This window comes from Bos mutus, chromosome 25 (genome assembly GCF_027580195.1).
Source record: "Bos mutus isolate GX-2022 chromosome 25, NWIPB_WYAK_1.1, whole genome shotgun sequence".
Taxonomy (NCBI): domain Eukaryota; kingdom Metazoa; phylum Chordata; class Mammalia; order Artiodactyla; family Bovidae; genus Bos; species Bos mutus.
In genome coordinates, this window is record NC_091641.1 from 22,335,539 (window position 1) to 22,362,731 (window position 27,193).

Here is a 27,193-nt window from a genome sequence, read left to right on the forward strand (position 1 = left end):
CAACATAAACACCTGTTGATTAACTGATTAGCAAAAATGCAAGAAAAACATTTAAATAGAATGCTTTATTGACTTTAGGTCAGTTGGGAACAATTACCTATATTTATGCTTTATATTTCCTCTCACTGGAAGAAAAGATAAATGTTACATTAGGACTTTTCACTTTCATGTTATTTGCTGCTATGGGTTCACAAAACGTTCAGTTCTTTCCTGCAATATGGGATTCAGTATTACAACTCATCCATGAAAGGTGTATGCCCCAAATTTCCACTTGCTGCCATTGACTTCCGGCCAGAAACAAACTTCTTTGCAGCCTTTAAGACAGAAAGAAAGAAAGAAAGTTAATACAAATAAGCAAATAGACAAACTTCTGTTACTCTGAATATTTCATCCTTTATGTGACTGAGCAAGCGTAATGCTCTAATGATGACAGCTGTTAAAGAGGGAAAAGGAATTTCTGACACTGCAAAATAGGGTAGTCTCCTGGAGCACAGCTGTCCGCCTCTGTGTCTGTATTACAATGGCAAATAGTCTGAGTCAATGACAATACACTGATTGTTAACTTGTCAAAGTTACACTATATCCTAGTGTTCTTTATGCCACTGCTTTAGAGTCCAAAGTCTGTTAGTTTACGTCAAGTGCAGTACCAGGAAGTACTCAGGTACTCAGATCAGCTTTTTAAATAAAGATGGTGTTGGAGGCAGCTGGGTTGGACTCATGACAGTACAGTATATAAGACAAGGACAACCATTTGGAAGAGTATACAATGATGAAGGCTCCATACAGTCAGCAAAAACAAGACTTGGAGCTGACTGTGGCTCAGATCATGAACTCCTTATTGCAAAATTCAGACTTAAACTGAAGAAAAGTAGGGAAAACCACTAGGCCATTCAGGTATGACCTAAATCAAATCCCTTACAATTATGCAGTGGAAGTGACAAATAGATTCAAGGGATTAGATCTGATACACAGAGTGCCTGAAGAACTATGGACGAAGGTTTGTAACACTGCACAGGAGGTGGTGATCAAAACTATCCTCCAGAAAAAGAAATGCAAAATGGCAAAATGGTTGTCTGAAGAGGCCTTATAAATAGCTGAGAAAGGAAGAGAAGCGAAAGGCAAAGGAGAAAAGGAAAGATATATCCATCTGAATGCAGAGTTCCAAAGAATAGCAAGGAGAGATAAGAAAGACTTCCTCAATGATTAATGCAAAGAGAGAGAGGAAAACAATAGAATGGGAAAGACTAGAGCTCTCTTCAAGAAAATTAGAGATAACAAGGGAACATTTCATGCAAAGACAGGCACAATAAAGGACAGAAATGGTGTGGACCTAACAGAAGCAGAGGATATTAAGAAGAGGCGGCAAGAATACAAAGAACTATACAAAAAAGATCTTCATGACCCAGATAACCCATGATGGTGTGATCACTCAGCTAGAGCCAGACATCCTAGAGTGCAAAGTCAAGTGGGCCTTAGGAAGCATTACTAGGGGCAAAGCTAGTGGAGATGATGGAGTTCCAGCTGAGCTATTTCAAATCCTAAAAGATGATGCTGTGAAAGTGCTGCACTCAATATGCCAGCAAATTTGGAAAACTCAGCAGTGGCCACAGGACTGGAAAAAGTCAATTTTCATTCCACTTCCAAAGAAAAGAAATGCCAAAGAATGTTCAAACTATCACACAATTGCACTCATCTCACATGCTAGCAAAGTAATGCTCAAAATTCTCCAAGCTAGGCTTCAACAGTATGTGAACCAAGAACTTTGAGATGTTCAAGCTGGATTTAGAAAGGGCAGAGGAACCAGAGATCAAATTGCCAACATCTGTTGGATCACAGAAAAAGCCAGAGAATTCCAGAAAAACATCTACTTCTGCTTCATTATACTATGCCAGAGCCTTTAACTCTGTGTGCACAACAAACTGTGGAAAATCCTTAAAGAGATGGGAATACCAGGCCACCTTACCTGCCTCCTTTGAAACTTGTATGCAGGTCAAGAAGCAACAGTTAGAACTAGACATTAAACAATGGACTGGTTCCAGATTGGGAAAGGAGTACATAGGCTGTATATCGTCACCCTGCTTATTTAACTTCTATGCAGAGTATATCATGCAAAATGCCAAGCTGGATGAAGCACAAGCTGGAATCAAGACTGCCGGCAGAAATATCAATAATCTCAGGTATGCAGATGACATCACCCTTATGGCAGAAAGGGAAGAAGAACTAAAGAGCTTCCTGATGAAGGTGAAAGAGGAGAGTGAAAAAGCTGGCTTAAAACTCAACATTCAAAAGACTAAGATCACGGCATCTGGTCCCATCCCATCACTAATGGCAGATAGATGGGCAGACAATGAAAACAGTGACAGACTTTATTTTCTTGGGCTCCAGAATTACTGCAGATGGTGACTGCAGACATGAAATTAAAAGATGCTTGCTCCTTGAAAGAAAAACTATGACAAACTTAGAAAGTGTATTAAAAAGCACAGACAATTGCCAACAATGTTTCGTATAGTCAAAGCTATGGTTTCTCCAGTAGTCACGTATGGATGTGAGAGTGGGACCATAAAGAAGGCTGAGTGCTGAAGAGTTGATGCTTTTGAACAGTGGTATTGGAGAAGACTTTTGAGAGTCCCTTGGACTGCAAGGAGATCAAACCAGTCAATCCGAAAAGAAATCAATCCTGAATATTCTTTGGAAGGACTGATGCTGAAGCTGAAACTCCAATTACTTTGGCTACCTGATGCAAAGAGCTGACTCATTTGAAAAACCCTGATGCCGGCAAAGATTGAAGGCAGAAGGAGAAGGGGACAGCAGACGATGAGATGGTTGGATGGCATCACTGACTCAGTGGACATGAGTTTGAGCAACCTCCAGGAGATGGTGAAGGACAGAGAAGCCTGGCGTGTTGCAGTTCACGGGGTCACAGTCAGACACAACCGAGTGATTGAACAACAACAACAACAATGATGAACTTAGGCGCCAAGTGAAATCAAGTCAGGACTGCTATCTTCCAACAGCCTTCATTTTTTTTTCTATCCACAAGGATAGACCCCTTGGTGAGAAGATGGTTGAGATTGTGACATGAAAGGGGAGTTGGCATTTTTAATACAGAAAGGACTGATTTAGGGTTCATATTATAGTTCATGTACTTGTTAGGTATAGTAGGGAATACAAAGAGGTATAACACATAGTCCTTGCCCTCAAAACTGGTCAATTTTATAGGAAACAATAAGTGAAAAATAAAAGAAAAAAATAGAACAAGGGCAGGAGAATGTCTTAGGCTGAGAAGACTAAAGAAAATCTTGAGATGGTGGACTGTGAAGGGTTGGCAGGATAGAAAGTTTATTTCAGAGTGAGGAGGAAAAATACCAAACTTGACAATTAGGTTCAGTGGTATGAAACTGCCAATATTTCACTCTTGACCTTTAAAAATTTAAAACAGTTTAACCTAATGGTAAACTATTAGTTGAATGAGGAAGATACACAGACTTCCTGAGTTGACAAGGAAGCTATTTGCAGATCTGATGGGACTGAGCCTCTGCCTCCACACCAGGCAGACAGATACCAAATACCCTGAGAATAGCATATACAGGCCTTATGCATTCCTTCTGAAATGGCATCATTAAGGACAAGTTATGTGTGTTAAACAGATTTTCATTTGCTTACATTTATGACATCAGCGTCAGCTACTGCATCAATCTGCTGAAGGACTGTGGATGGCGGCGTGTATGAACCAGCAGCTAGAGCCTGGGACCCAACTTCATCCAGGAAACCCTCAGAAGACTCCACTGACATCAGGTACCCAGCTTTCAGCTTGTTCCTGTCCAGTGAAAGGTGTGTAAGTAAGGCAGAAGGCAGTTTTATGGAGCAAGTTAAAGTATGTTCCTAAATCCTTAAACATGTTGGAGTAAATATGCAAACTAACAGCTTTGAAACTTTAAGAGTGCTAAAGATCTTCATTCCCTTTCTTCAGTTTACCAACTATTTTATTATTTACATTATCATTTTGAAAGCTGTCATTATAAGATTATACTAAAAACCCAACAGAATGCATTTTGCTTTTAGATTAGAACTCAGATCTAGTTAAAAATATTTTAGTGTGAAGTCTTGATTACTGAAGGAATTCTAGCTTCCTGATACACTTTTGGTGATATTAGACATCTCTACTAAAGAAAATACCTGTTTAGTCTTCTCATTGTCCCTTTAGCAGAATGCTGTGGACTGGGATTTGTCTCATTGAGGACAGAACAAGTGGGGAAGGAGAATATAGGTCTTTATAAGCTCCTATAGCTTAAATATGGGCACAAAAGCATCAATTTGAAATAAAATCCAATTCATAATTATCCCAGAAAGAAACTGGTGTTCAATAAGGCACTTGAGTTATTTAACTCAAACTCTGTAGCAAGACCTCCATTTAAATATAATTACAATTTAATGTAGCAATTTTATCACACTGTCAGCTTAACTGAAAAAAGATTTTACCTGCAGTAAACTTTACCAAGAGATTATTAGTTTGTCCCTTCAGCAATGACACCTCACTTTCTCTCTTTCAATACAGGAGGACTAAGAACCTTACCAAAAACGTATAAACTCCATCAAAATGGCAGCAAAGAAACAGAACTTGGCATTAATAACCAAAATTCTACACTTATTAAGAAAATACATTTTCTTAAATAAATTAAGACTTGAAACAGACTTTTCCTGAGTTTATCCAGTGTTTCAGTTTGTTGTAAGCATGTGTTTCTGAGGCAGTCATGTGGAGCTGCACCCTATCAGTCCCTGGTTCCATGTATACAACATTTAATAAAGTGTGTTGTACTTACTTCAGAGATGCACTTTTCAGTGTGTACAGTATGAAAAATGTAATAGTACTAATGAGAAGAGAAATGGTAAAAGGTTGTTCCCTCCTAGGTTGTAATTCACCATCATAACTTCCTTTGTGGACAATACTAAATGATCTTTGAATACTAAAAGACTGCCTGAGTTTTAGGATTCACGTTTTGATTTGTCCTAAATGGATGAAGTCAAATTTAAATGTTTTAATATCCTGTATGAAAATGCAAGCTGATTTGTAACTCTGTCCACAGTTTGTCTCTTTTAGAGAAACTCCCGGAGGTACTGAGTTAACAGGTGTTTGTTGTTAGCACTCGCTGTTAGCACAGTGAAGACAGTAGGATTTAAAAATCACCAAATAGATGGATGTTGCAGTTTTTTAAACAGGTATCTTTTTTTGTCTATCAAATCAGTAAAGAGGAAAAAATAAAGCTGCTAGTGGTTATGGTGTAACAGGCACTCCTGATGATGTGATTATAAACTGGTACAACCTTTTAATACTGTGATTGCAAAATATATAAACACAAACATATATTTTAATGCAGAGCCTTTCATTATAATATTTATAACTCTTGGCTCAATTGCAAATCTATACCAAAAAGTAATGTGAAATACGAAATTTTTTTAAGGCTAAAGATATCCTTTATAGTTTACAATTTCCAACTGTCAACAAGTATATTCTGACATACCAATTAATTCAGTAATCTGAATAAATGAAAACAGCATTATAAAGAGAAATCATTGGTTAGTAACGATAGATAATTATTAACAACTATATATGTTAATTATTTATTAACAACTATATATGCAGTATTAACAATTATGTCTAAAAATGGTGAGGAAGATATTCAAAATGTTAACAACTATATCTCTAGGTGGTAGGAATATATTTCCCTCTCCTTTAAATACTTTTTTATACTTTTCAATCCTATTGTACCTTTGTTACAATAGTATTGTACCTAGAAAAAAATACAACTTGCAAATAATTGAAAGTTAATATTGAAACTTACTTGGCAGCTTGGACATCTGGATTAGAAAGGTTTCCTTGAGCAATTGTTTTTACTTGGTTATAAGCAGCCTTTATAACCTAGGATAGAGAAGTAAAAGCTGGTCATCTTTGATCAGTGCCAGAGTCTCCTGCAGTATTCCAGATGCTCCTCTATGAGGCAGAAACACAAGATGGAAATCGTTGTGTCCCTCTGGAATTCCTAAGTCACTAGGTGCTGCTTACACTTCCGATAAAAGTAGCTGTTTGTACAATATCCAAGTAGCCAAGCTTCTTATAAACATTAAGGGGCAGGGGGCAGAGGATGGCAGTAGGGTTTAGGAAAAGAAAACTCAGGGATTTATAATTGCTTATGAAGAATAAGCACCTTTTAAAGTTCCCCAGGCTCTCAAAGTATCATGTAATTAATATTGCTTTCTCTTACTATTCACTAAGAAGAAAGCAGTAAACCGTAAGGAGCCAATCTGTAAAGACTGTCCATGCCTGGAATGCTGGGGTCATGAAGGAATCAAGTTCTAGTGATGTGAGTGGGTATAATAAACCTGGCCCATGATTTGCTCCATCCCAACCGTGGCATCATTCGGGGTCTGTAAACTTACTTTACCCTCCAAGTGAGCTACCTATTTCCATAGCCATACCCCAGACCTGAACTGAAATCCTCAATTCCAAGACCTCTGGCCTGTCTTTAATATGCTCTCCATATCTTCCATTTTTGCCAACATCTCTAGTTCCTTGATTTGTCCACTTTCAATCTATCATGTCCCTCTGGGTTTACTTCTTTAGCCTAAATCCATGAATTATCCTTTCAGCCACTCCTACCAGTGTTTCCAACTTCCTGCCACCTCTTCATACTTCTGACCAGTCTACTTTGCAAGATTCCAACCTGGGATCAACCCTACAGCTTGCCTCCTCCATTTTTCCATGAGGCTAGCCATCTGACTATACTATGAATCCGCTGCTCTGCTCATTCTGTGTGCATCTAGGCACTCATCTGTCCCCAACCTCTTACTTTCTTTAAACTCCTTCTTTCTCTTATTCTCAAAACATGATTTAGCTTCCTACCGCACCAGGGATCTACTTCCTCATCTCTGACATCCTGTTCTCCCAACAGCCTTTATGTCCAAGGATAAAATGTCTATTTATACTTTGGATCCTGCTTGCTCTTGCTTCTATAGATTTAATCCACCTATAATTTCCTACCTCCTATATTCACTCCAATTTCTTTCCTTTCAGTATGAATATCTGTCTCTTCCTACTTAATCTCTCAGAGTAAACTCTACTAAAACCCCACCCACTCCCCTATACCTGCACCAACTTTGCATTTATTTCTTCTCATTCATTTCTTAATATTGTAAATTTTAGTTCACTTCCAACAGTCTTGTAAAAACTGATACTGTCCAAGTTTGCTAAAACTACCGGACTTCCCTGTGGTAACTAAAGGGACGTTAATATAGAGTAGATCAAAAGATTGTTAACCAGTCTCTTTCTTGGTCTCCAAATATACCAGTTTCTCTTTTTTTTTTTTTCTTGGCCATTTCCCCTAGCTTGACCTTCAGTTTTCTTCTTCTACCAACTTTCATATGTAACCCTGATTTCAACACACTTTTTCTGTTGAGGACGCCCAGTATACATCTTTGCCTTGACCTCACTTGAGTTCTCCATTTAGATACCCTAGAGGTAACTTAATGCCACATGTCCACACAGAACCAAAATACCAAGGAAGCATTTCCTCCCTCTTTCCCGGAAGGATTAGTATATACATTTTCCATTTTTAACTTTCTTCCATAGCAGATAACACTTTAATGATATTACACTAGACAGAGATGTATTCGAACATTCTATATTTTTACTAAAAAAATGTTAACAGGAGAAAAAAATCTTGTGAGAATTTTTCAGTTTGCAACTTACGTCTCCAGCAGATGCAGCTTGTGAGATAGTGTAGAACCCAAAGAGTCCAGAGTCTGAGTAACTGGCATTAAAAGCAGAAACCTGAAATATAATGAAACTTTACTATATGTCACTCTACCAGGTAAAACAGTACAGTTTTCCTAAGGTTGTCTAGAAAAAATATGTACCTTCACAGTATAAGCAAAGAGATGAATTAATATTTCACGTAACTGGTTCTATTAAGGACTGAAGTGTTCTGTACACAGGTTACCTTTTTCAGAACTATAATGGTTTTAACTTTTCTCATTTAACTTTTTCTAAAATGGATTGCTCATTTTCCTTGGTATTTTCTAACCTTTTGATGATTAAGGGTTAATGCAAACAGTAACCTGTAAACATTACTACATTACTACTATAGATTCAGTACAGCTGAGTGATGCAGATCATGGTCCTTGATATTAGACAAACATGTTTTCTTCCCTCTGCTGTTGGTGGTGACTTCCTTTTCACCAATTCACTTTTACTTTTTCTACAGACGAAAGTCAAAGGGTTAGAAATTTTTTTCTGCTTAGTAGCAGGTGTCCAGGGGAGTAAGAAGTTTAGCCTCTGGCAAACAGGGGTATTTCTGTGTGTAGTCCGAGTAGAGTGTTAAGCTCCTTGAGGCGGATATGACATCCTAGTAAAGTGCTTTTCAGTGTTTATGTGGACCAATAACCTAAGGAGCACTCATGTGTGTCTGAGTACTGTGTGCCCAGCTGTATCTGACTCTTTGCAACCTCATGGATTGTAGCCCGCCAGGCTGCTCTGTCCATGGAAATTTTCTAGGCAAGAATAATGGAGTGCGTTGCCATTTCCTATTCCAGGGGATCTTCTGGACCCAGGGATCAAAACCACATCTCTTGCACCTCATGCTTTGGGAGGTGGGTTCTTCACCAGTAGCGACACATGGGAAGTCCAAGGATCACTTGAGTTGTTATAAAACACACACTTTCAGGTTCCCACAACAGATCCACTCACTCAGATCACTATGGATGAAGTCTGGGAGCCTGAATTTTAAACTATATTCCAGGTGAAGTTTGAAAACCATGGGTCTGGTCCATATGAAGCACACAAAGATATGCACTTCAATCACTTGAAGTTTAATTACAATTCTGAGACTAACCTAGTCATTCTCCAAATTTCTGGCCAAATTCTAAAGTAGGAATTCCTGTTAAATTATGTCACTGGGTTAAACTCCAACTATCTAAAGCATCATTAATGTTCAATAGAAAAGAGTAAAGCATGAAAAAAAGAAAACAGAGTAGACCACAGACTGGAAGAAAGACCATTTGGAGGAACTCTAATTTAGGACTAATTTAAGATAATGGTTTGAAAACTGTGCTCCATGGACCCCTAAGGCTCTGTTTAGAAGATTCCAAGGGTTTCACTGTCAAGTAAGCCTTCTACTTTTTAAAAGCAAAAGCTTTTGTGTTGGGCATTGCAGGTGGGAAATGGAATTGGATTAAAAAGGCTCCTCTGCTTAAAAATAAAAGTTTGACACAACCACTCAAGTATTAAAAGGAAGGATAAAAAGAGAAGACTGATTTAATTTCCACTGTTAAATGTCAAAAGGCCAAAGACTTACTAAAGCATAACCTACCTGTGCCATGCGCTGTTGCTGAAATTATGAACAATACTTAACCCTACAATTTTGTGTTACTTTTTAAAGATATCATTGAGTACGGCACTTTAACAGCATCATCTTTTAGGATTTTAAAAGCTCAGCTGAGTTCCTTCACCTCTACTACCTTTGTTTGTAGTAGTAATGCCTCCTAAAGCCCACTTGACTTCACATTCCAGGATGTACAGCTCTAGGTGAATAGCCACACCATCATGATTATCCAGTCATTAAGACCTTTATTGTATAGTTCTTCTGTGTATTCTTTCCACCCCTTCTTTATCTCGTCTACTCCTGTTAGGTCCACTGTTTCTGTCCTTTATGGTATCCATTCTTGCATGAAATGTTCACTTAGTATCTCCAATTTTCTTGAAGAGGTTGCTGGTCTTTTCCATTCTAGTGTTTTCCTCTATTTCATTGTCCATTTAAGAAGGCCTTCTTATCTCTCTCCTCGTTGTTCTCTGGAACTGTGCATTCAGTTTTGGGTACATCTTTCCCTTTCTCCCTTGCCTTTCACTCTCTTCTTTGCTGAGCTATTTGTAAAGCCTCCTCACCACGCTGCATTCCTGCATTTCTTTTTCTTTGGGACAGTTTTGGTCACTGCCTCCTATATAATGTTACAAAGCTACATCCATAGTTCTTCAGGCACTCTGTCTACTAGATATAATCCTCTGAATCTATTTATCACCTCCATTGTGTAATCATAGGGGATTTGATTTAGGTCATACCTGAATGGCCAGTGGTTTTCCCTATTGTCTTCAATTTAAGCCTGAATTTTGCAATAAGGAGCTCATGATTTGAGCCACAGTCAGCTCTAGGTCTTATTTTTGCTGACTGTACAGAGCTTCTTCATCTTTGGCTGCAAAGAATATAATCAATCTGATTTTGGTATTAACCATCTAGTGATGTCCATGTGAAGAGCCTTCTCTTGTGTTGCTAGAAAGGGTGTTTGCTATGACTAAAGTGTTCTCTTGACACAACTCTGTTAGCCTTTGCCCTGTTTCATTTTGTACTCCAAGGCCAAATTTGCATGTTATTCTAGGTATCTCTGGACTCCCTACTTTTGCATTCCAATCCCCTATGATGAAAAGGACACCTTTTTTTGATGTTAGTTCAAAATTGGGAAAGGAGTGCAGCCAAGGCTATATATTGTCACCCTGCTTATTTTACTTATATGCAGAGTGCATCATGCGAAATGCCAGTCTGGATATATCACAAGCTGAAGATACCACTGTAATGGTAGAAAGCAAACAGAATGAGGGTGAAAGAGGAGGATGAAAAAACTGGCTTAAAACGCAATGTCCAGAAAACTGAGATCGTAGGATCCAGTCCCATCACTTCATGGCAAACAGAAGGGGAAAAAGTAGAAGCAGTGACAGATTTTATTTTCTTGGGCTCTTACACCACTGTGGACGGTGACTGAAGCCATGAAAGTAAGATGCTTGTCCCAGGGCAGGAAAACTAAGACAAACCTAGACAGCTATTAAAAAGTGGAGACATCACTTTGCTGACAAAGGTCCATATAGTCAAAGCTATTGTTTTTCCTGTAGTCATATATGGATATGAGAGTTGGACCATAAAGAAGGCTGAGAGCCGAAGAATTGATGTTTTTGAACTGTGGTGTTAGAGAAGACTCTTGAGAGTCCCTTGGACTGCAAGGAGATCAAACCAGTCAATTCTAAACTATTGCTGAAGCTTAAGCTCCGATTAAGTTCACTGAACTGAGCTCAAGCTCCAATACTTTGGCCACCTGATGCGAACAACTGAAAAGATTCTGATGCTTGGAAAGATTGAAGGCAAAAGGAGAAGGGGGCAGCAGAGGATGAGTCTGTTAGGCAGAACCACTGACTTAATGGACATTCAGTTCAGTTCAGTCTCTCAGTAGCGTCTGACTCTCTGTGACCTCATGAACCGCAGCACACCAGGCCTCCCTGTCCATCACCAACCCCGGAGTCCACCCAAACCCATGTCTGTTGAGTTGGTGATGCCATCCAACCATCTCATCCTCTGTCGTCCCCTTCTCCTCCTGCCCTTAATCTTTCCCAGTATCAGGGTCTTTTCAAATGAGTCAGCTCTTTGCATCAGGTGGCCAAAGTATTAGTTTCAGCTTCAACATGAGTCCTTCCAGTGAACATCCAGGACTGATCTTTAGGATGGACTGGTTGGATCTCCTTGTGGTCCAAAGGACTCTCAAGAGTCTTCTCCAACATCACAGTTCAAAAGCATCAATTCTTCGGTGCTCAGCTTTCCTTATAGTCCAACTCTCACATCCATACATGACCACTGGAAGAACCATAGCCTTGACTAGACGGACCTTTGTTGACAAAGTGATGTCTCTGCTTTTTAATATGCTGTCTAGGGTGGTCATAACTTTCCTTCCACGGAGTAAGTGTCTTTTAATTTCATGGCTGCAGTCACCATCTGCAGTGATTTTGGTGCCCAGAAAAATAGTCAGCCACTGTTTCTCCATCTGTTTGCCATGAAGTGATGGGACCGGATGCCATGATCTTAGTTTTCTGAATATTGGGTTTTAAGCCAATTTTTTCCACTCTCCTTTTTCACTTTCATCAAGAGGCTCTTTAGTTCTTCTTCACTTTCTGCCATAAGGGTGGTGTCACCTGCATATCTGAGGTTATTGATATTTCTCCCGGCAATCTTGATTCCTTCCAGCTTGTGCTTCTTCCAGCCCAGCGTTTCTCATCATGTACTCTGCATGTAAGTTAAATAAGCAGGGTGACATGAACATGAAGTTCATGAACATGAAGTTGAGCAAACTCCAAGAGAGAGTGGGGATTTTGGATTTTTTGGAATTTTTAAGCATTCAATTCTTTTTATATTAGAATAACAGTAAGTTTTTGATAGACCCACTAAGGTACTAAAATTAAGCCTGGCTGCCTCTTCAATTTTACAAAGATTTTCTTTGTGCCATCTTAAATTTTAAAAGCAGTTTAATACTAAGATCAAGTTTCCAGGACAACATTGTAAACATTAAGCCTTTGAAAACAAAAGAAAGATGTTCACTGTTCACTCACATCAAATGGCTGGTGAACTCCCTTGGCAACAGCCTGGTACAGAGAGCTGGTGGCATTGCTGCCCCTCTTAACGTGTGGTCCAGCACCGAGGACGTGCTGGAGAACACTGAACGCGTTTGCTTCTGCACTTCCTATGGCTGCACTCTCTGCTACAAGAGCGGCATGGACGAGACTGTCTCCATTCTGTTCCCGAATTTCACCTGGGGCCATGTAAAGAAAGAGCAAGGAAGAAACCATTTTTTGGTTTTATTCTTCAATACTCTCTATGAGACAGTATTACTGCATTAAGATGAAGCTCTTCTCTGGCCTGGTCCTCTCCTTGCTACCCTGCCCTTCCCGCAACACATTCACAAATATACTTAACACATAATACCCAAGCAATTGATACTTTCCACAATGATTCTCTCTCTTTCCACATTGATACTGTTTGGTAGTAAACAATCAGGCCTATTATACTCCAATATCTATTGTGGGGGAGAGGCGGCATCCTGGTAAACTAACCTTACAGAACAAAATGCTTACCTCCATGGTACTTGGCTTTTGCACCAGATAAACCAAGGCCACCCCTTATGTTAAGAAACTGTTCAGCAACTTGCTTTAGGACAGGATGACTCACACCTATGTCAGTAGAAACAAACAAACAAAAAACTGTAGAACCAGAATTTCTAAAACACAATTGTAGAATACCTACTATTTTAAAAATGCTTCATTATATAATTAAAATATTATAATGCTCTTACAGAGATATGCATTTACAGCTTTATTATGTATTCATCTAGAACCTTTTTTTATGTAAATACTAATATTATTCTTTTTATTTTTAAAATGGTATCTTCTATTGATACTGTTTCTAACTTGTCTGTTGTAATTTACTTCTGAGTGGACTACACCAAACATGTAATGGTTATAAAGAATTCTATTATACTGATGTACCATTATTTATTTAATCAATCTCTTCCTGATGGACATGTTTCTAATAACTGGCTATTAAAACAATACTGCAATATGCATCAAGAGGCATTTTTAAAAGGAACGAAGAGATACTCCACAAAATGGGAAAAATATTTGCAAATCATGTATCTGGTAAGGATTAGTATCCAGAATATATAAAATACTCTTACAACTCAACAATGAAGAATAAACAACCCAATTAAAAACTGGCCAACGCACTTGAATGAACATTTCTCCAAAGGAGACACAAAAACAGCCAAAAAGCATAAAAAAAGTTGTTCAATGTTATCAATCACTACAATGGGATACCACTTCCTAAGACATATGATAGTACATATTGGTGAGGATGTGGAGAAGTTGGAATCCTTATACACTGTTGGTGGGAAAATAAAATGGTTCAACTGCTTTGGAAAACAGTTTCATAGTTCTTCAAAGGGTTAAATAGAGAGATATCCTATATCCTAATCCTAGCAATTCTACTCCTAGGTACACACCCAAAAGAATGAAAAAGGTATTTTGTTAAAAAACTTACACATGAATGTTTATATTCTTAATAGCTCTAAACCATGCAGAACAACCCAAATGTCCAACTGGTGAATGAACAAAATGTGGTATTGAAATATTTTTCAGCCAGAAAAGGGAATGGAACATTGGTACATGCTATAATATGGATGTACCTTAAACACATTATGCTAAGTGACTAAGTGAAAGCAGTCAGTTACAGAGGCTATTACTGTAAAATTCTCTTTGTATGAAATGTCCAGAGTAGTCAGCTCTCTACAGAGAGAAAGTAGACTGCCGGTTGTCAGATGCAAGGAGGTGGAATGAGGAGTGACTGCTACTGAGTACGGGGTTTCTTCTGGGGATGATGAAAATGTTCTGAGATTAGACAGTGGCAATAGCTGCACAACTCTGACTATGCTAAAACCCACAAACTGCACACTTCAGAACGGTGAATTTTACACAGTGTGAATTATACTCAATTATTATTTATAAAACAAACGAACAAAATCCAACTACTGCAAACAAAATTCTCATGCAAGTATTTTGTAAACTTATCAAAATATTTCTGAACGATAAATTCTTAAAATAGACCTCCAAAAATGTACCAGTTTGCACTCCTGCCAATAATTTTTGAGTGCCTATTTTTCCATACCTTGGTTAATACTGGGTAGTGTCTATCTTTTAATTTTTGCCAACTTAACAGATTAAAAATTTCTTAGTTATTACATCTTTTACAATAATTGTATACACACATAACACACTTTCTGCATGAACTGTTTGTTCATCCCTTTGTCGATTTTTTTATTAAACTGTACTTAAAACAAAAGCTCTTTGTAAAAAGCTCTTTGCTTAGAGAAATTTGCCCTTTGTCATAGGTTTTGCAAATACTGTAATGAATTTAAAAATTAGTACTTAAAAAAAAGGACTAGCTTTTTTCTTTTCAGAGTTGTGGAGGATTTATTTATATGCTATAAAACTGTGTTGGGGATATTTTAAAAATTTTATTGATGTATAGCTGATTTACAATGTTGTGTTAATTTCTGTTGTACAGGAAAGTGATTCAGTTATACATATACTTTTTCATTATGGTTTATCACAGGAAATTGAATATAGTTCTCTGTGCTATGTAGTAGGACCTTGTTGCTTATACATTCTATCTATACTAGTCTGCATCTACTAATCCCAAATTCCCCATCTTCCCTCCCCGACACCCCTCAGCAAGTGCAATTCTGTTCTCTAGGAGTCTGTTTCTGTTTCACAGATATGTTCATTAGTGTTGTATTTTAGATTCCATGTATAAGTGATATCATGTGGTACTTTTCTCTTTCTGACTTACTTCACTTAGTATGGTAATGTTTACATCCATTCATGTTGCTGCAAGTGGCACTATTTGATTCTTTTTAATGGCTGAATAATATTCTATTGAATATATGTACCATATCTTCCTTATCCATTCATTTGTCAGTGGACATTCAGGTTGTTTCCATGAAAGACTAGCTATTAAAATCCTATCAGGGTTTCCCTGGTGGCTCAGTGATAAAGAGTCTGCCTGCGAATGCAGGAGACACAGGTCTGGGACTGATCCTTGATCTGGGAAGATCCCAAGTGCTGCGGGGCTCCTAAGCCTGTAGGCCACACCTACTGTACTGTACGCCACACGTACAGCCTGTGCTCTGCAACAAGAGAAGTCACAACAGCGAGAAGCCTGTGCACTGCCACTAGAGAGTAGCCCCCGCTCTCTGCAACTAGAGAAAAGCCTGTGCAGCAACAAAGATCCAGCACAGCCAAATAAATTTTTAAAATTATGTATATAAAAATCCTATCACATACTGACTTTCTGACCTAACACAGGGTAAGTTCTCAAATTTTGTTCAATCCAGTAATCACATAATTATAGCTTAAGGGACTACTCTTTTTTAAAGTAACTCATACAGAGACAGTGAAACAGTATCTTTATTCTTAACTATAAGTGCAACATCTACTAGGAGTGCACCTTAGTTTCTCTTTTTTCAATTAACCACTTTCTAAAATGAGACAGACCATAAAGAATTGTGTAATCAGAATTTAAGAAAATACCCAAGGGAGTATATTATAAATTGAGGCTGGTTACCAATATAGTGATAGACTTACAATGTACTGGAAAGGTGTCCCCTTCACTACCCCAACAATTACAAAAGGAAAAGTCAGCAACCTCAGGGAATTTCCTGATTATCTACCACTTTCTCTGGGAGCCAAGAAACATGGAACTGTAAGTTATCTAGATATTGATATAACTGTAAAAGATGTATATATACACAGTTACATATGATAGTATCTGATTTTACAGTTTCAAGGATAATTCTACCTTCTCATTGAATATAGCTTCCTGTGCTATAACAGGATCTTGCTGTTTATCTATTCTATACATAATAGGTTGCATCTGCTCTTCCCAAACCAACCCTTTCCCGTGCTTCCCCCTTGGCAACCATAAGTCTGTTTTCTATGTTTGTGAGTTAAAAGAACTACTCTTAAAAGAAGCAAACTGACATGCAGGTAATTGCCAACTTACCAAGTCCAATCAAAGCCATTCTTGCACTTGTAAAATGATTCTGTACATAGTCATGTAACTGAGAAAGTGAAAACATTTATCTGGTTATACTGGTATAAATATAAAGAACTATAAAAATATCAAAGTGCAGTTTAGCAGAGAATAAACAGGCTTAAAAGCTGCTGTAATGAACTATAAGGGACTACCTAGTACTGAATTAAATTGAGCTTTTAAAAACCATTGCTAGAACTGAATGTGGTGATGGTTATGTAACTCTGTGAACAGAATAAAAACCTGAATCGTGCATTTTAAATGGTGAACTGTATGGTATGTAAATTACATCTCAGTGAAGCTGTTAATGAAAAAAAACATACAAAAATTAGAGCACATATTGGCTTGAACTTGAAATGGGACTAAGTTTATGATTTTTATTATAATGTGGTTTAAGTAGTACATCAGGTTCATCTTTATACAGGTAGTAATAAAGCACTGTTAACATTCTATAGTAGAGCTAACAGTTATATCACTATATTCCTCTTGCCTGTCTTTGAATATTTTTTGCTAATAAGTTAGTGTCTATACCAGGGTTTCCAACCTGGATGATTACAGAATTATTTTGGGAGCTTAAAAAAAAATTCATCAATGTCTCCCTACTAATATAGGTTAATACAGTAGATTCAATGTGAAATCTTGGAATCTTTATATAAAAGTAGGGCTAAAACATGCATTCTCAACTATACTACTGCTCCCAAGAGAGTGAAAATTACTTCTTGGGGGAAGAAAAAAAAAAAAGAAAATCCTTTATATATAAAGTACAAATATATATACAGTGCATAAACAGATATACAGTATATCTGTGGTGTTAAAAATTCATGGTGGGGGGGGGGGGCAGCTAAAAAGGTTCCCTGAGTAATGTTTAGACTTGCTGAAGCTCAGTTTATTTAGAATTTGTGCCCTAAAACGAATGCTGTCTCCATCTATTGAGCCATCTTGGAAAGTCATACTCTTATTTTTTCCTGGTGATGTTTTTCTACTGAATGCTGCTTCTGCTTAAAGTGTTCCAGCACCAATTTCTTTAGAATTTCCTTTAGCCTAGGGATACATTTTAAAAATGCTAGTAACTTTGATAATCATGGTTAATATCTTGGTATTTGTCTACACACACCTTACTTTTTGAAAAATGGGACCCTTTAATACATCCTATTCATAAATTATGAATGAAATTTCTGTAATGAATTCATAAAGTATGAATGAATGAAATGTCTGGTCAGAATGTAATTCTGAAATTTCTGTAATTCCCCACCAGGGAATTGCCCCTTTCATAATAAACACTTTTTTTTTTTTTTTAGTTGAAAGATACACAAAAACTGTTCAGACAGAATTTTAGTCAAAAAGCAAGTTGATGAATGGGCAATTTCCTGGTGGTTCAGGACTCTGCTCTTTACTGCAGGGGACATGGGTTTGATCCCTGGTAGGGGAACTAAGCTCCCACAAGCTGTGTAGTATAGCCAAAAAAAAAAAAAAAAAGGCAGCAAAGTGATGGAAAAAAAAGCAAGCAAGAGACTCTCTTAAATTAGACGACAAGAAAATTAGCAAACAAAACTGAGTGGTAGATGAACATTCAAATTAATGTGAAAATGAGCACATTTAAAAATGTAAGGTGTTTTATCAGTACCTCAACTGGTGTCACTTTTCCAATCCTATAATCAGGACAATATAAGGAATTAGCCAAGGCATTTCTGTAAGCGGCAGCATGCAAATTTTCAATGACGTCTGTAACATAAGTAAAGAAGCAGTTACAGAAACATTGTTTAAATAAAGACAACACCATGTAGAGAGCCTCGAAAACAACTATACAACTTTGGTCATCGCATTCAAGCATCGAAAATTTATTATCATTTAATCTCTAGCAACTTCTAAAATTCTGCCAGTCAAATGTGCTGAGAAAAATAAGATTCTCTGATAGCAACCTGTAAATGTCAGAATCCACCTGAAGAGGCACGCCAGGGCAGAGAGACACCAGCCAGGAGACTACAATAACTGTTCAGGCACAAAGGACGAGGGCTGGAGCCTCACTGCTGCCAGTGGGGAAGGAAGCTACTCAGGACACAGAAGTCATCTTTTCTACAATTTTACTATTCTATTTCTTTTACCAAAGGCCTGGGGTAACAAAGTTATCACGATGAAATATAATATGAGCAAACAGGAGCCAAGCACTCACTATGTTCCAGACACTTGACAGGCCTGCATGTGAGTGAAGTCCGTGCCATTCTGAGCCCCTGCAGTTGACCGCCTGCTTATACCTCAGTGGGCTACCTGCACGTTTCTGCTCCTACCACAAGTTCTTGACTTCTGAGAATCAGTGGTGCTTTTTTTATCTTACAGATTTGTTCTGCCAGGTATGCTTGTCAAGATTATATAACCAAACATTCTATAAACACAAACATGAATACAAAAAGGTTTTTTTTAAATTAAGCTGATTGCTTTGGAAAAACCCAATAAAAGGGAGCTGGCTAAACAACAACAGCAATATATAACAGTAAAAGTAGCAGCAGCAGCAATAAACTGCTGCCAGATTTGGTGTAAGTAAAACAACCATTAAAAAACACCAGGGGGTGCTCTGATACAACCTAGAGGGGTGGGATAAGGAGGGAGGTATAAGAGGGAGGGGACATATATATACATATGGCTGATTCATGTTGATTTAAGGCAGAAACCACCACAATACTATAAAGTAATTATCCTCCAACTAAAAATAAAAGACTGTTAAAAAACAAAAAACACCAGGGAACTTCCCAGGTGGCACAGTGCTAAGAATCCATCTGCCAATGCAGGGTACATGGGTTTGATCCCTGGTCTGGGAAGATTCCACATGCTGAGGAGCAACTAAGCCTGTGTGCCACAACTCCTGAACCTGCGAGCCTGGAGCCCATGCTCCACAGCAAGAGAAGCCCGCTCCCCCAAACTAGACAAAATCTGCGCACAGCACAGAAGATCCAGTGCAACCAATAAAAAAACAACAAAAAAAATCAGCGGTGGGAGGATGGGCATAAAACACAGGTGAAAGGCCTAGGATTCTGTAATAAATTTACATATTAACATGATGAAAAATAATCAATAATACAAATGTTTAGAAATGAACAATGTTTTAAAAAGTGGACAAATTTTTGGAAAGCGTATTTTCAAACCCAAGGAGAAAAAGAATTTCAACAGCAGTTTTATTCCTCTACAAATTGATTTTCTTGAAATCCCAGTATCTTAGAAACAATGGAATATAATCTAAAAGTGCACTTACGAGCCTGTGGATTCTGAAGAGCCACAGCTTTGTCAATCCTTAGCTGAGGCTGAAGGGCAGCTACCTCCCAGCGTCGAAATTCTGGTGCTGTGGTGACATTGAGCAGGAACTCCATTAGAATATCACTACAGAAGACATGAAGCTCAGAGTTACCAGTCAAAAATTTAAAACGAACATCCATTCTACATAACTGTAATGCTTTTTATTAAACTTTAGGCAGTTTGTGAATAACAATCCAAAACCAACATCAGAGGTCATGCCACACTGAAAAAAAAAAAAAAAAGAGTAGAACTGAGCATCTAAGTACTTCTTTAAAAGCAGATCTTCTAAATAAACACAGGTACTCACACATCATCCCGCAGGCATTCCACAGTATAGGCCATGTTTTCCCTTGTTGACGTCACGCTGAGTCAAAAATAAATTACAGTGAATTATCTAAATCAGAAGAATAAGCTTTCTCTTATATCTTCATGAAATCAATCTTTTGGAAAAAATATTTTGAAGTACAAAAAGTATAAGTAATAGTAAACAAAAATATGCACACTCAACTGAAGATTTAACTATTTAAAAAAATCTTAAATAAGAAAACAGTTAAGTATTTCAACTTGACAAAAAGGAAGAAAGTCCTGACATATTACACTTGGATAAACCTTGAAAACATTTTGCTCAGTGAAGTCAGTCAGTCATGAAAAGGTAACACGTACTATTTGATTCCACTGATATGAGGTACCTAGAGTAGTCAAAATCATGGGAACAACACAGAATGCCGCTTGCCTGGGGCTGAGGGAAGGGAAGGTGGTGTTTCATAGCTACAGAGTTTGGGCTGGGGAAGATGAAAACATTCTGGAGATGGGTGGTGGTGATGGTTGCTCACTGACACTTATTGTTACAGAACTATACATGTTAAAGGTGGTACATTTTATCCTATATGTATTTTACCACAACTTAAAAAAGGCAATTTTAAAGTTGAAGATCTCTTTGTATTCTTCCCAGGCTCTCACACTTTCTCCCACTTGAGACAAACATAATTATAAGCGTTACATATTATTTTGTTAAAAACCTCCTCATACCTTCAAAAAATCTTAAAAATTGTTTTCCAAAAAACATTTTGTTAAGTCTGCCATGTTGATACAGACTGAATTCATCTCTTAACTGCTGTTCGTTCCTAACTGTAGTAGTCCCAGCATATTATTGTATCATACTTTACTTATCCACCTCTTTAAAGACAGGCATTTAGATTGTTTCCAGTCACAATATAAAGAATTCCTTTGTGCATGTAGATTAAAAACTGTTAGGTTGAAGAATATGCTCATTTTTAATATTAATTGATATTTCTTGATTCTTTCCTAAGTAGCTGTATCAACTTATACTCCCACCAGCAGTATAAAATGGTTTTGAACTGTTGATTTAAGATCATTGTTTCTGGGCTCTTCTGGGAACAGCCTATTCCTATCTTTGTTCCTATCCATTTACTCTTTGGTTGTTTTCCTAATTTGCAGTTCTTTATTTTTCCAAATAATCCTCTCCATATTACATATGTTACAAATACCTACTTTTAGTTACTTAGATTTTTACTTTCAGGCATAAAGATGTTTTACATTTACGCAGTCAAATTCATCAGTCTTTTCCTTCTTGTGCCTTAAGAAACTGTTAACCACTTTGATAACAGAAAAGTTCCTTTACAACTGATCATCTTATGGTGTTTTCACTATTTCCGATTATTTATTTTTAACAAACCTTAATTTACCACCAACTGCTTCAATTCCACGGGTTATCTTGAAAGATGAAGCTCCTTTTGTAGTCTTGGAAAAGAAAAAAACAACCATTTTTGGTATTTTTTAATGCCAAGTTTGCCAAACATGACTTTATGTCAAAATCTAATGTCTGTCATTAAATTCAAAGGAACACTAACTAAAAATACTGCCTCTTTTTAAGAAATGCCCAACAAAGTTGACCCAAAGGCACAAGTATAGATTTTTATATAAAGTATTTAGATAAAAATTCAATTATCAAATACATGCTTGTTGGATTCATCAATCTATTGTGAAAGAGATTTGCATATGGGAAAAATAATTTTCAATTTCTGGCACTTCTTTTTAAAAATTAAAAATCTTGTCCTTTTTTTGGTACATGATTCTTTTATTTTTTAAAAAATTAATTAATTTTAATTGGAGGCTAATTACTTTACAATATTGTGGCGGTTTTTGCCATACGTTGACATGAGTCAGCCATGGATGTACATGTGTCTCACTATCCTAAAAATGTTGTCTTTTTACTGATTTCTTATGCTCTGGATGGACACTAATTTACTGCTTCCCTGTGATAAGTATCCTGTGATTTTTCACGCTATATTAGGGGACTGTATTTGAAAACATGCCCAAAATTCATGTCTACCCAAGAACCTACAAAAGTGACCCTGTTTGGAAATAGCCTTTGCAGATGTAAATATTTAAAATGAGGTCATGCTGGATAAGTGTGCCCTTCAGTAAAAGGGATATTTGGACACAGAAACACAGACAGACAGGGCCACGTGAAATCAGGGGCAGATATTGGAATGATGCAGCCGCAAGCCAAGGAATGAAAAGGACTGCTGGCAACCACCAGAAGCTGTGGGAGAAACAAAGGCAAGATTCTTCCTAGAGCCTTCAGAGGGAGTATGGCTCTACTGACACCATGACTTTGACTTCTAGCCTCTAAAACTGTGACAGGATAAACTCCTGGTGTTTAAGCCAGACTGTGTGAAGTAATTTGTTATGGCAGCTCCAGGAAACTAACATAGGGGTGTTGCTTTTAGTTCTTCTTTTCTGTAGGACCAAGATATCACAGATTTCTAAACACACGGAAGTAGTCAAGATGCTTACCAAACTGGATGCAAGACGAAGCAAATGAGAAGTTCCTAAATTGTTGGAGTTCTCATATCTGCTGCCTGCTTTAATGAACAAACCAATTCTTGATGCAGGAGCATAGTTTTCGAGAGAAGCAATCACTAAACCATTTGGTAACCTGGTAAACTGTATATAAGATAAAGCAGGATGTGATTAATGTCTTTATATTACCAAGAACAGTAAGGCGTGTATGTGTCCAGTGAGTAACTCAGGGGGACTAACCTCAAGGTCCTGAGGATGTGGAGGCACTCCTGCAGGGGCTGCTGTGGCTTTAACTTTAGGAGCAACTTTGAGGGAATAAAATCTCTAAACACAAAAAAAGACAGGTTACTACATTTCTCAAAAGAATAGTGCATTGTATCTGAGTTGGCCCAAGCAATAGAGGCTGTTCGGTGGTAAATAAACTCCATGGGAGGAGTCAGCTGATTAACCTATTAACTCACCCACCAGTTTACCATGCCACTCTTCAATCTCTATTGTTGATCTGTATAGCTTGAAGGAACGCTGAGTTGAACATGTTCATTTCTTATATCAAGATTCACTGCATTTTCTTTTACCTTTTAACTACCTTATTAGAGCTCCAAGTGGTCCTTTCTAGGCTCTAACGCTTTGGAACTTTTTGGAAAAGTGTGGAATAGCCACATTCATACCTTTTTATAGATTTTAGCATTACTGCTTCTCTTATCTGCCTAAAGAGTCTCATCTTTTTAGTCTACTTTCCAATACGACTTCATTTCCTTAATCATTTTAGTAACCTTTAAAAAGCATATCAAAGAAAACTTCATCCAAGCGCCCAAATATTTCCCATAGTATCTTCACTCTCTTTTGTGCTACATTAAGACTACACAACTAAAGGTTTTTTTTTTAATCTTCTTTGACTAATATACCCTGAGATTAACGATAGGTACACCCACAGCAGATTCTCAAAATGTAATATGCAGCCATGGGAAGGGATCCTCTTAAACGTCAGATAATGGATCCAAAATGTGTAATTTTATTCAGCTTTTTTTTTTGGCGAATGATATACAATACCACAGAATTAATTCTGATTATGTCTAAGGATCATAAGGTTACTAGTGGAGATGTTGAGAATTAAACCTTAGTACTCCCAGGATTAAATGAACATGCTGCCTGAGTTTCCCAAGGAGCCCCTCAGAGGCTGCATTGTTCCTACTTCATGTTGTCCAGGAGGGCTGCTGGTTGTGCATTCAGCTCCAATGCTGTACTATCGAAAAGTTGGTTCCTAGTTTACATTTGCTGTTCAGTTCAGTTCAGTCGCTCAGTCGTGTCCGACTCTCTGCGACCACATGACCACCAGGCCTCCCTGTCCATCACTGACTACTGAAGTTTACCCAAACTCTTGTCCATTGAGTTGGTGATGCCATCTAACCAACTCATCCTCGGTCGTCCACCCTTTTCCTCCTCCCTTCAATCTTTCCTAATATCAGGGTCTTTTCAAATGAGTCAGCTCTATGCATCAGATGGCCAAAGTATTGGAGTTTCAGCTTCAACATCAATCCTTCCAATGAACACTCAGGACTGATCTCCTTTAGGATGGACTCCTTGCAGTCCAAGGGACTTTCAAGAGTCTTCTCCAACACCACAGTTCAGAAGCGTCAATTCTTCTGTGCTCAGCTTTCTTTATAGTCTAATTCTCACATCCATACATGACTACTGGAAAAACCATAGCCTTGACTAGATGGACCTTTGTTGACAAAGTGATGTCTCTGCTTTTTAATATATTGTCTGCTGCTGCTGCCGCTAAGTCGCATCAGTCATGTCTGACTCTGTGCGACCCCATAGACGGCAGCCCACCAGGCTCCCCCGTCCCTGGGATTCTCCAGGCAAGAACACTGGAGTGGGTTGCCATTTCCTTCTCCAATACATGAAAGTGAAAAGGGAAAGTGAAGTCGCTCAGTCGTGTCTGACTCTTAGCGACCCCATGGACTGCAGCCCACCAGGCTCCTCTGTCCATGGGATTTTCCAGGCAAGAGTACTGGAGTGGGGTGCCACTGCCTTCTCCAACATGTTGTCTAGGTTGGTCATAACTTTCCTTAGCTCTTTCAAATTATACATTACAATTAGCTTTGCTTTATTATCATCAATTTCATTTGCTGGGTGTGGTACAGTTAACTCTACTAGTGATTCTAGCTTTTGATTTTTCCAGAAAGTAAAAAATTTAAGATATGTAGGCACATCAGATGCTAAGGCAGATTTAGGTGCTCTCCTCTCAAATGTGCCTGAGCAGTGACACTTTGTTGATAATGTACTTTCTATAATTCGTTCCATTCAAACTTGTTGCAAAGAATTATCCTAGTAACTGTCCATACAATTACTGTTTTAATAACAAAAGATGTATACATTTATTCTTATGTAAAGTAAGTGCTGTAAGTAGAAACAACAATTGCTTTCAAGCTTACTGCAATTTGCTTACACTGGTCCTCTTCAACTCTGTTACCTTTGAGTTCTTTTTTCTACTGAAAGGTGAGGATGGAATGAATGAGGAGGTTTTGAGGTCTTTGGCTAGTCCAACTGGACTTCCCTCTAAGGGTTATTAAAATCACCGGTTAGTTTAGGGGTGCTAAGAAGGCTAAGAGAATTACAGTCTAAATCATGGTCATTTGTATAATTCATAGTTTATCTATTTAAATATTAAGTTCCCGGAAACTCCATTCCCTGGTTTTTCCAACCTTCTAGTAGATTACTACGTTACTTAGCAACCCAGGCTCTCTTGGTATTTCGAGCTGGATAATTCTGCTGTGGATGTTCAGCAGTAGCACTCCTCCGGCCCTCAGGTTGTCACAACCAAAATCGTCTCTAGATATTGCCAAATGTCCCCTGGGGGCAAAATTGGCCTCGAAGAGTTGTTTTAAACTCAGAGGTTGAGACTGTCCCCTCTTGATAACCACCAGTCCACAATGATATAACACTGATACTGGAGTTTTCCCCAAGTGACAGCTATGTGTCAGTCGGACAAGGAGGAGGAGCCTTAAGAAGCTCTAAAGGGAAGGCCAAGAACCTCTCCTGGATAATATTAAAACAAGATCAAGAAAAGCACACTTTATGCAGCCAGGACACGACAGTAACAATCAAGTTCCAGGTTCACTGAAAAACGCTATACAGGTATTAGCTCATTTTTTCCCTTATGATTTTACTCATAACCCCGCTTAACAGTTGGAACAGCTGATGCTACATGATGTGCCAAGAAACAGGCAGCAGCTGATAGGGTAGGGATGGGGGACTAGGTCTACACCGGCCTCCTGTGACCCATATCTCATGGTCTCCTTCACCTGCACGCAAGTGCAGCAATGACCTTCAAAGGTGTCTCCACCGAGTCGCTTCATCTCTGCTCTCAAGCCCCCTCTCTCTCTGCACGTTTTCCTGCATTAGGTCTCCTCTGCTCAGAGCATGAGCGGGCCTTCCAAAGCCTGACCCATCCAGCCTGGAGCCCAGTTGGCCTCCAGGGTTCTGCTGAAGGGCAGAACGAAGCCCAGGGCCCAGGGGCCCCAAACCAGGCAACTCCGGTCCGTATGACCTTGCTGACCATCTGCTTTCCAACCCTTCCCCAAGCCCGCCAGCTGTGCTCACCGAGAGGGACCCGGCTCTGGTTAACAGCTTCATTGCTCAAGATTGTTCTGAGCCTCGGTCACTGCCGCCTTAGAGGAAAGCAAGATGGTGGCGGACAGCGGCAGTGGCCCAGCTTTCCCTGCGACACTCTTTCCCACGTCTCTTACGTGAGGGACTCTCTAGACGACCGGCTGCGCTCTACTGCTCCTTGGAGGTTGGGCCAGTCCAATTCCTCCAAGACATAGGATGCGGAGACGCATAATTTCATAAGGGAGTATTTAGAAGATAGTTTCAGTTACCGATTTTTTAGTTCTCTTCCTGGCCTGGATATCCACTCTGTAATCTTCTGACTACTCCTGCGACAGCACATAGCAGCCTCTCTCCCTCCCCCCCGCCACTTTGGATTCTCCCGATCCGGACTGTCCAATGAAAGAGTCGGGTTCCGCGATTCCTCCCGCGGCGTCTGGGCTCGAGCCATCTGAACTCCAGGACTTCCCGCTCCGTAGGAGCCGGCGGCTTTAGAAGACCTTCCTGTATCTGCTCTTCTGCAGATAGGCTTCGAAACCGGGTGTGATCGCCTGTTGCTTGGTGAAGTCGTCATTAGATCATTAGCTCCATGAGAACTTAGGCCTTGTCCAATTCTCTTCTCTAACTGCCAGACCACGCCGGGGATACACCTAGGTGAGACGGAAGCTTAGGCAATCAGTACAACTAAGGTCTCTGCTGTCCTGGAGTTAATAATCTAGGCTGGGTTTACGTAGAAAATAAAAACTGCACTATAGTTTTAGAAAAATTAAAATGTTTTGAATAGTAGTGGTGTGCGTGTGAGTGGGTGAGAGAGACTTCTAAGCTGAAGCTTGCATATGGAGAGTCATGTGATTGCTGAGAAAGTGAAGTGAAAGTCGCTCAGTCGTGTCCGACCCCACGGACTGTACAGTCCATGGAATTCTCCAGGCCAAAATCCTGGAGTGGGTAGCCTTTCCCTTCTCCAGGGGATCTTCCCAACCCAGGAATGGAACCGAGGTCTCCTGCATTGCAGGCAGAGTCTTTAC

The 27,193-nt window shown here is 38.8% G+C and overlaps 1 protein-coding gene across 1 annotated transcript; it reads right to left on the reverse strand.

Moving 5' to 3' along the window:
* Positions 1 to 46: 46 nt before the first annotated feature.
* On the reverse strand, positions 47 to 26,316 carry UQCRC2 (ubiquinol-cytochrome c reductase core protein 2). Its single transcript, XM_005898130.3, has 14 exons — positions 26,163 to 26,316; positions 22,797 to 22,880; positions 22,551 to 22,700; positions 21,427 to 21,491; positions 20,038 to 20,094; positions 19,690 to 19,814; positions 18,070 to 18,167; positions 16,416 to 16,473; positions 12,935 to 13,030; positions 12,413 to 12,612; positions 7,745 to 7,825; positions 5,841 to 5,917; positions 3,664 to 3,817; positions 47 to 314 (listed from the first exon to the last, which is right to left on the reverse strand). The coding sequence occupies exons 1-14, from the start codon at positions 26,193 to 26,195 to the stop codon at positions 231 to 233; spliced, it is 1,362 nt and encodes a 453-aa protein (XP_005898192.1). The 5' UTR covers positions 26,196 to 26,316; the 3' UTR covers positions 47 to 230.
* Between the last annotated feature and the right edge of the window lie 877 nt (positions 26,317 to 27,193).